This window comes from Beta vulgaris, chromosome 3 (assembly GCF_026745355.1).
Source record: "Beta vulgaris subsp. vulgaris cultivar EL10 chromosome 3, EL10.2, whole genome shotgun sequence".
Taxonomy (NCBI): Eukaryota; Viridiplantae; Streptophyta; class Magnoliopsida; order Caryophyllales; family Amaranthaceae; genus Beta; species Beta vulgaris.
The window spans coordinates 19,109,984-19,121,021 of NC_079204.1; the positions used below are offsets into that span (position 1 = coordinate 19,109,984).

Sequence of the window (11,038 nt, forward strand, 5' to 3'; positions counted from 1 at the left end):
GCAGCACATAAAGAAAGAAGAGCATTCCTGACTCGTTCATGATCGACTTTATGCGTGCAGTTCTTGGCTAAGAGATCTATTAACAAAATTCGTTGATTAGTAGCAAAGCCGAAACATAATATAGTTTGTATATATCCTTCTTGTGTTTTCTGTTCTTTATAGGTTTTTATTTTTGGTGCAAAGGGGGAACAAGCCCCGTACATCTTTGTTCTTTATAGGTGAAAAGGGGCGAGGCAGAAAGCGGAGATGGGGGAGTTGCAAAAGATGTAGTACATACTTCTATTATTCTATATATCAAGGGGTGAGTGGAAAATTCATTTCATAAAATACGGAAAACAAGAGTTTGTACTCCATGAAATGATTTCTTTTTGGTCCTCATATCAAATCAATTGCAGCTCCAAAGTCATGCCTGAATATTTGTTTGCACTACAAGCCAATAGAAACGTACTTAACATACAAAAAAACACAGAGGTGGCACATATTTGCTTGTACACATAAAATATGTATCAACATGAAGAAAATGGATCAAAAATAGAAATTGAGATCATGAAGTTGCTAAAATTTGAAAGACTAGTATACAACCAGCATCCAGCTCCAGTGTAATCTGATATCAATAGTCGTCACCTTTTGATACAACCTCTTTGCAGGTAGGACGGAGTAAGATTGTATGTTCAAATTGAGACACATAGCTACCCTTCACATCACATAGAGGAGGGTAGGGCTGCAAGAATGTAATTGTCTCATCAAAATCTCACAAATGATAAGCTTTTCCAAAAAGACGGATCAGTGCAAAAGAAACATTTACCAGATTGCAATGAAACTAGCAAAACTGCAAAGTTCTCTCAATAAGGTAAAAATCAACATAACTTTTGTTCAATAAGAACAAGGGGAAGGGCATTGGTTTAACATTTGGCATTATTGTAATTAGTCATTTCCGCTTATAACGTGTAATATATAGGTTTTGTTTCAGAATTTACTCGACGAAAACACACTTGAACTAAGATTGACACAGTGAGCTTCAACCAATTCTCATGCAAGTTACGCAATTCTAGGAAAGAGTCCAATATATTTCTACTTCACAATATGAAAATTTTGGTTTAAAATTCACACCACCACATAAATTTTAGCTTCAGCTGTTATCAAAATCATTTCTCATGCATATTAACCATATAACTTTGAGACCGCCACTACTTTAAAAGAAACAAAAAGAAATCTTAAATTGTCCAAACTATCCAGAAACCAAAGAGAACAAGTAAAACCATAAAGCAGCTTCCTTTCCTACTAGATATGAGGTCATGCAACAAATAAAAACAACCTTACAGAGTACACATATAACACAGTCGAGGAAAGATTCTTTTCAAGCAAGTTAACTTGGGAAGGCATTATTTGAGACAATTCTTGAAGGTTAGTTCAATTTGTTACCTGGACAATGCCAGCATCACACAAATTCTTCAGTGCCATCAGATATTTAGTCTCCCCAAGACGGTCCAAATATCTCCTGCAGAAAGCTAACGTAGAGAAATTTTTATCGATGGTTGCCAATAGTTGCTTTGCTCTAGGTAATCGCAACGGAACATATCCAACATCGAAGTTTTTCATGTAATGGCTGCACTCAAGATCTTCTCGGACATATCCTTTACCTGCACATCACAGGTGAGCAAACATTATGCTACAGCTACTAAGTAGCAAAATTCTAACCACTTCACGCCACAGGCCGATACCAAGTTATGACAAGCAAATGGGTTCCGAAGAAAACGCTACCTGTAGATCCGAACGTTTCAATAGCATAGAATTCCCCCTCTTCCATCTTTGTCTGCTCACCACCCTTCACAATAGGTACAGACTTTCCAGCATGGATCTGGTATTGGCCAATGCTATGTCCATTCAGGTTACGGATGCTCTTAACTGCCAAGTAAACCAGAAAATTATGAAGACAGCACAATTTTGAAGAGCTCGCAACAACTTATGCTTCTCTTGTTCTACATCATAGAGATTATAGAAAAACAAATGGCCATAAGAAGAGGACATGATTTAGATTGCAACACTCCTAAGTCCTACTGAGTTATCAAATGACACAAAAATATAACTCAAGCACATTCAACAAAATTCCACCAATAAAGGTATCTAAGCCCCAACTCTTGTTAATATTCAGATAATAAGCATCTTAAACCACGACGAAGTACAAAATCACTCCATCAAACGAGTTAATCCAAATCCAAGAGTGTAAGTTGCTCAACATCAAGTATGAAGAGACAGCAGATAGCCAACAACTCCACCCCAATCTCCTATAAAGCTCAATGAACTGACCATAAATGAGCCACCAGTTCACAGTCAACAGCAAAGAGGATTTTTGTTGCACCCACAGACGCCTTATTAAGAAGCACTGATCTCAGCAGGATTAGAACCTATTAGCATTTGATTGTAGACCCCTCCAAAATTCATTATATATTTCTCATCACCAACTCTTATCATAACAAAAACAGATCTATAGACTATAATATATAAAGAAATAAAAATCCACCTACAAAGGCCAGATAGCCATAAAGAACATGATGGAAAAGATTACACATAGAGCAATACAAGCCATGCAAAGACAAACTTGTAAGACTATTTTAAAATGGTGATTATCGAACAATTATAATACTAGCAAGAATACGATCAAACATTAAATTTTACAAAATAAAGTAGTATGACTTCACACATCACAAGGATGGGCATCTCAAACTCCATTTCACCTTGAAAAACTTTGCCATTAATTTCGACTTCATATGATTCCATCACTTCTTGGATAGCAGCCCCAACATCACAAAGTCGAACATCAATTCCAGCTTCCTAAAATATAACACAAACGACTATAAATAAAACTCTCCAGATACTTTCGTTCCATTGTTTTAATAATAATTAACAAAAAAACAAGCAGGAAAAAGGAACATGAATAAGAGAACACCCCACACAAAATACATGTATCAGAGAGCAAGCATCCAGCAGCAAGGAAAACTGCAAAGCTGGCTGACTAAACTTACATGATCTCAGCAACACAGTCGTCACTACTACATCACCTGGGTTTTTTCCATTTGGAAACCGGGGGGGGGGGGGTGGGTGGGTGGGTGCAGAAAATAGTAAGAGGAAGAGCACAAACTAACTAATGTATAAAAAGATTGCAAGACATGAAAGCACATGACAGAGACTGCGAATTCAATTATAAGAGATAACACACTCAATAGACTTGTATGGAGAATGTTCTGTATAATATGAAAGACTGTGTCCAATAACACATCGGTAATCATTAGTTCAACTTGCTATCACAAATTCACAACGTAAAAGCAACATGAGCATGAGTAATTTATTCAAAGCAGAGATCACTTTTAACTGATTCTCAAAAAGTTTAGGAGAATCAACTTTCCACAAATAGCTACTGCAGATCATTTAAGATGACACATGTACCTTGATCCCTGTATAAGTTGCTTCACGTGAAGCCTCTAGTAGTGGATCATACATAGGATTAAATGCTACAGTGAAAGCACAATCAACAATGTATCCTGTAACGCGAAGAAGAAAAGATGACATTATCATCCAAAGAATATGAACAATGAAGGTGGTGACCTTTGTATTTCCGTATAAAAATCGATGCAATTTTTACCATCAATATGAGTTCCAAAATCTAGCTTCATCACATCATCTTCCCCTAGCACAGTTTTATCTCCAGAATTTGGTGTCCAATGGGCAGCAACCCTAGTGAGTAAAGATCGTGTTATATCTAGATATACCAATCAACTTTACCGATTTAAATTATGCTGTGATGCTGCCTAGAAGTGTTACCAATTTAAAGAGCAACCGGTAGGAAAGGCAATGCCAGCTTGTAGTCCATTTTCAGATATCAATCTACGAACTGTATTTTCCAAAGTCTCACACAAGTCAGTCATCAACATCCCTGGCCTCACAATGCTTCTGATGTATTTCCGAACCTAACCACATATATAGCCATTAAAATATAGTGAACAATTTGAAGTTTATACCGAAAGAATTTACTACTTCTAATGTAGGTAGAAAACCTGTCGATGAACTTCAGCAGCTTGGCGAACTGAATTGTAAATGGGCTTTTGAAGACGCTCCAACTCTCTCTTTTCTTCAGAAGTCACCCTCCATAAGTTGCTACAACATCATAGGCAAGCCAACTCATTCCATATCAACCATGAAGTTGAAAAGCATATAGTGTCTCATAATAACTAATAACCACAAAGCCAGTAGTGCACAAGTTACAGCAGAAAAAGAGATACTGCGGAGAGGACTAGGATACATAGAACTTAGAAGTAAAAAAAATTGAATTATAGATCTAGAAGACAAACACCGGCGAGGCGGCGAATCATTAATAAAAGAAGAATCTAAAAGGTAGCACAAACAACCATCCTGGTAACATTAACCAAGTGCTTCTTATAAGGCTCCCACCTGTGTGGGAGTAACGACGCCTTACACATAGACAACCTTGGCCTGCAATGAAATGGAGGCATTTCCATTGCACCCTTTATTGGAGAGGCATGCATTGCATGGGCAAACCATAATAATCCCCCCCCCCCCCCCCCCCCCTCCATCCAAACAAGGAAAAGAGGAAAGAGTTTTTTTACTCTGTTTTTAGAAATTGAGTCCTAGGCAAACCTTTAACATTAACCTACGAAGAAGAGGGGGCCAAATGATGCTTCTGACACTATAAGTAAATTCCTACAAGTGTTCTTAGACTAGTGTGGTTTCTTTCCTTCCTGTCCCTTCCATGCCATAATTTACATAGCTTAATATATGAAAAGACAAACAGTTCCTTCTTTTCCCATCGTAGAATTCCCAGACTTCTATGATAGCCTCATAACAGCCATACAAGAGAATATGTCATTTGTCTTTAACCTTTTTTCAATATTTCAACCATCCAGAATACTTCATTTCACATCCCAGCAACTGTGCTACGAAATCTACTCAACCCACTCACAATGCAGATAGGCTACAAGCACAATTTGGTTTCAAATCCTCAACTAACAGTGGAAATTGTACCTCATCTGCTTGCTTCACAAGTAGTACTTTTCTATAAGATCAATCTTTGTCCTCTAAACCTATTTACTCTAATTCAACCTCTATTTCATCCTATTATCCCATCAACTCTTAATTTCTCTCAATCTGCACTACCCCCTCCCATTGTGTAGGAAAGAAATCAAAAACAAAGAAAAGCCAAAAAAGGATTTTACTTCCCGTCTATAATTGACCACAAGGTTTTATTTTTACAATACATCTAATCAATCAAACAAGATTTCATACCATATACAAATAACAGCTAATTAGGAAAGAGCACTCCATACGCCTATTGAGAAGACAAGGATACTTGTAGTACTGTAAAATAGCACAACAATATCTTTATCTAGCATGAAAACGTTTTTAAAAGAAAAAAAAAGCATATAAAGAATTTGTCATCATTAAGACACCCTCGTAAGAAAAAAAAAAAGCTCAATAATTTTGCCAGTCAAGGAAACATTTAAAGCTCCAAACTCCTAATATTGACCCATCTTGTTGAAAACCCCATACCAGTAATTTTTTCACAAAAAATTCAATAGTGCTGCTCGACCCATTGTACATTTTGACTTTCAAACCCAATGATGCAATGTGTAGTTTTCCATGAAAGAAAGCAAAGTGACACAACCTCAATCCTTGCTTCCAACTACCAACAGTAACAAGAGTAACCTATAAGGCAGGTTGAAATTGCAAGAAAGTATTACACCTCCTTATATCTCATCTTCATGAGGATCATTTATCTATATACTCGAACCAGAGGCTTAGAATTATGTATGTCTTGCTGTTATTAAAATGAGTAGCTGCAGAATGACGGTGTGTGTCTCTGTGAGCTTCCAGCACATGGAATTTTACTCCCACGAGAATCCAAGCACCCTAGGTTCATGCAGCCACAACAACCCCATTTCAAAAACTCTCACCATCAATAAATCGATGTCACCTTCAGGCCTATCCATGTCTTAATCCACTAGGAGCCCAAATAATTACAAAATCAAAATAAAATAAGCATAATTAAGGTAAACAGAAGACGTCTATAGACTATAGATACCAAAAAAGACAACAAAAAATCACTGCAACACCTTTCCAGTCTCAATCCTCAATTCTAATTGCAGAATCTCTGCATTCAATTGTCCTATAACAAACTAACTAACGTGAGATATTTCAGATTGATTATAGCATAATCAGAACATGAGACACTCAAATTTGCATGAAGCAAATGCACGTAATCAAAGTAAAATGGGCACATGTAGAAAAAGAATTTAAACAATCAGTAGTTCTTTTGGTAAATCAATACAGTGCATATTGATTGTAATATGTAAACAAGCCATGCAAGGTTACTTACTCGTCTTTGTACTGCTGGATTACACCCTCGGGAAACTCTCCAGATGGGAAGAGCTGGAGAATAGGAATGGATGGTGGGTCAGTTTGTTGAGGCGCTTCTTTCTTTTTTCTGCACATAATTGATAACAAGTCAAAACTACAGTTGACATGCAGCTAGTTATACTTTATAGATGAGGACTGATTAACCAACAAGCAGAGGTTCTCACTTGCTTTTATTTTTCTTCTTCTTCTTCTTAGCAACTTCCGGCCAATGGATGTTAAAGAACAAAGTGCACAATTAGTTTCGAATGGCATCAGAAAGAACATATTCAAACATAATGTTGCAGGAAGAAATTAGGAACTGTTTGATGTCTTGTAATCTTCTTTCTAATAAAATGTCAAAATTAAATTGAATTCTAGATGGCAGAGTGCCTACTTGTAAGTAGTGCAAAATAAGAGGACATTCATTCTCCCCAAACAAAACAAGGAATAAATAATATGTGTTAATATCTAGGGGTAGAAGAAAATATAGCTTCATTTATTATCTTGAGCAAAAGCCCAACTCATCCCTTGAACTAATACCATAATTGTGCCCAAATATTCCCAGCTTAACAAAGCCCCCCTGGTACTCCATCCAGGGATCAAAAACTCGTCCATTCTGTAATGGATTTCAGACCCACCGTTCCGAGAAACACCGTTATAACGCCGGGAGTTAAAATTCACACGAAACTCGCTGCGACGCCGTTCTGTAACGGTGGAACGCCGTTCTGTAACGGTGGAACGCCGTTCTGTAACGGGTTTTATAGAAGAACGCCCGTGATATTTGAAAAAAAGATAAAGGAAGAAGAAGTGAAAGAGAAAAGAGGCTCATGATCATTAAATCTAACTTACACAGAAAATTTAAATCTTACCTGATCATTAAATCTCAATTTCGATCAAAACCCCTCAATTAATTTCTTTGAAATACTTCTTTTAAACCCTAAATTAGATCCCACCTTCATAGAAATCCTAATATGCATGACACAGAGGGATGCAATTGACAGCCACTACGTCATCTGTCAAGGGAGAATATAACGGCAAAAGATGTCCGGTCGGCTCTGGCACCATATCTGCCGGTGAGAGTTTGCTAAGAAATTCATATATCGTTATTTTCTCCTTCTCTCTCTTCTTATTTTTTCTTTTTCTGTTTTATTACTCCATAGGCCGTACTAGTTGGTCAAACAAAAGAGATGCAGTCTATGGTTATCACGTGCATGAGTTTTTTCTTTTTTCCCTTTTCTTTTATAAAACCCTTTTTTTCACAGTAATTTCTTTTACAACTGTATTTTCTAAAACCTTATTTTTCTCCTCCATCTTATTCAAGAATTCAACGCTTGTCCATTTTCCCAGATCTTTTAAATTAATTTTCTCCTCCATCTGTAAAAACAAAGGTTTTTTTTTTAAAAAGAAAGCATTATCCAGTTTACTTATCGATTAATAAGCCTTGTAGTGAATAACAAAACTACAAACAGCAAATTAAATAAAAAAATAAGTTTAAAATATATTTGTAAATATCCCAAACAGTGTTTATAATACTATTAGACACAACATAAAGTGAAAAAACATAAAACAAAATGAAATTGCCACTTAAGTGAATTTTTCCAAAAAATTCACGCCACGACGGCCACGAAATGTTCTATTTAGCCGTTACGGGCCGTTCCCGCGAAAACATGACCGTTACCGCGACCGCATTTTTTTTCCCTGACTTCATCCCACCAATAAGAACTATCAGTTTCCCACTCAACTTCCCAACCTAACTGGACAAAAATCATAATACATAAAACGACTGAGCTGAATAACAAAAAATGAAAGTACTACAATTCAAAAGTTGGCGACAGCTCCCTAATACAAATAGCTCGACCTACACAACAAGCTTTTGCTTCAACATGGAACTTAAAACCATGGGTCTCATTCCTCCAAAATAATAAATACAAGGTCCTTATTTTCACTTAAATTAATCAGGTAAATTAAAATATTCAATATAGTAGAAAATCTATATCAAGTTAAGTTCAAGTTGCCCAAAAAAAGGGATAAAGAAATAAGAAAATTGAGAAAACATTATCAAGTTAAGAACCATAAGCCTTTTCGAAAGCAAGTGGTAACAGGTCTACAAATAAAACAGTTGACAAAGTTAATGTTAAGTTGAGCTAGTCTAATCATCTTGACCCGTCAAACCCCTAGCGCCCACCCTTCCCCCCCCCCCCCCCCCCAACCAAACCAACAGCCTCAAAAGATCCACTAGGATAATGGCATGGCATAATGAATTACTCACTCCTCTTGATGCCTTCATTTGTAGAAACAAGATTGATGTAGAAATTAAATCACAAAAAATCAGTTTGACGATAAGAAAAACCGCTTCTGATTTCCAACAATAAAGCAAACAAATCCTAATGCCACAATCTGAACTGGGGAAAAAATAATAAGAAAAAAGAATCATAAATCCTACTGCCAATCGGTTTGAGTTTGAAGGGCTCACATGTGAGATAGAGTGTTAAACGGTAAATCTACACGTGAAGTGTTCCACGTTGAAGAAAAATAAAGTAACATATAAGTCTAGTAGGCTAGACCACCTATTATTGGTTGGCTTAAGGTTGAAGGTCTCACATTTGACAGAAAGTGTTAAAAAGATGTCTCAGATTGAAGGAGGAGGACGGTAACATATAATTTTGATAGGTATTGGTTCTAGGATAGAAACTCATGTAGCCCTGTATCTGATCAAAAAACTCTTCTTTAACGAAGGATTATGGGCACACCTCTTGAAGATTGAATACATATTTTAACATCAAACTTCATTGAGGAGACAGTTGTGACTTGCATATAGCTGCATAACGAGTATCCCCTGATCCTCCCACGCCTCACCAAAAAGTGATACTATACAGAAGTAGGACAACACTTTGATCCTCTTTTCTCCCTAATAATTTGATGCCAATCCTTCAACGACACATCCCCTAACTCCTTCCTTTGCACCCTAAAGGCTAAAACTTAACAAATGATCATAACCTTGATTTTGTTACAAAACAATCCCACAGTTTTTAAACACAAGGCAGACATGCTTGTCGAAAATTTGTTTTGACCACAAATATCTTTAATATGATGATTAAAATTATACCATTAGATTTTTCTTTAAAAAATACTTTCATAATACAATTTCCTTATACTTTTTGACCAATAAAATTTGAGAGTAATGAACCGTCAACATTCGACCTTCATTATTGTGCGTGCTTTATAAAAAGAAACTGATGGAGTTTTTAGCATCATATTTCCTAATCACCTATAATAATGTCCATTTCTAATAGTCTACGTTCTAAAAAAAATCAGGAACCCTAACTAGACAAAATCACCTTATTACCACACAGCAGTAACATAATGATCATTACAATTAGTTCCTATTACCTCCTTTTTGGTCGGCGGACGGTTCGGCATCATCATCATTATCATCAACAGCTTCAGAAGTTTCCCCGTCAACATCCTTAGGTTTTGAAGTCACTTCATTACTATCATCATTGTTGTGCTCTGGAATGACTTTTTCTCCAATTGAAATATCCATGCCGGAATTCTCTTTCTCCATTTTTATAACCCTAAGTTAACAGTTAACATTACAATCATTCATTCAACAAGCATACAATCTTCGACGTGTGGTTCTTATTATTATTATATTCTCAAATTCATGAGTTTACTGAACATATTTTTCAATGGTAATCAGAGGAGAATTAGTACAGACTACAGAGTTTGAGAGAGAGAAAGCAGGAGATACCTGAAGAGACGGCAACGGCAGGGGTGGGTGCGTCCTTGCGTGGGCAGTATTTTTTGAGAATTTAAAGAGAGAGAGAGAGAGCGCTTTTTCCTCTGTAACAGCTGAGAAGCGGCGCAGCGCAGGAGGGAGAAGTGTTTGAAGGTGGAGTCGTGGAGACTGGAGAGGGGGAGAGGACTCAGAGGAGGCTCTCCTTTTCAGGTTTTTTCTTTTCTTGCTCCCGCTTTGGCACAAGTTTTACAAGTAGCTTCGGCCCATTTCAATGGTAAGTTGGTAACTATTGGAGGTTGTTAAGGAGTCAGGACGGGTCGCAAATTATTCGGATGCGGTTCGATCAAAAGTTCGAATCGAATTTGAGACTGGTTCAAAATTTTAATGAGCCAAGCTTGAGTTTAATGGAGTTTGGCTAGAAAACTCGCAAACATTTATAATCCAACTTGGATCTTAAATAATACGAACCTTATTTTATTTATAAATAGGTATTACTCTTTACCTCAACTTAGAGTAGAGATGGCCAACAGTGCGGGCCAATCCAACCCATCCAGCCCAGCCCACTCCATGGGCCATGTGGGCCGGGCCAGCAAAAAGCCCGGTCCAGCCCAGCTCGAGCCGTGAAATTGGTGTGTTGGTCGTGGGCCAGATTTCTTGAGCCCAACCCACTAAAGCCCACTACTAAAACCGCCCAGCCCGGACCATGAAACCGGCCCAACCCGACCCATGAACCAGACCAGCCCAATCCAAGTAAATACTGAACCAAATTGTGTATATTTTAATCAAATTGTATATATTTTAATCAAATTGCATATATTATAAAATTTAAAAATAATCAAATTATTCATTAGTATTAATATTTGTATATATTTTAAATTCATTCTACAGATT

The 11,038-nt window shown here is 36.9% G+C and overlaps 1 protein-coding gene across 1 annotated transcript; it reads right to left on the reverse strand.

Moving 5' to 3' along the window:
• Positions 1–302: 302 nt before the first annotated feature.
• LOC104906986 (methionine aminopeptidase 2B) lies at positions 303–10,403 on the reverse strand. Its single transcript, XM_010695835.3, has 12 exons — positions 10,160–10,403; positions 9,799–9,983; positions 6,594–6,627; positions 6,389–6,496; positions 4,053–4,152; positions 3,820–3,965; positions 3,641–3,732; positions 3,445–3,539; positions 2,736–2,832; positions 1,762–1,905; positions 1,423–1,640; positions 303–721 (listed from the first exon to the last, which is right to left on the reverse strand). The coding sequence occupies exons 2-12, from the start codon at positions 9,971–9,973 to the stop codon at positions 611–613; spliced, it is 1,320 nt and encodes a 439-aa protein (XP_010694137.2). The 5' UTR covers positions 9,974–9,983; positions 10,160–10,403; the 3' UTR covers positions 303–610.
• Positions 10,404–11,038: the final 635 nt, after the last annotated feature.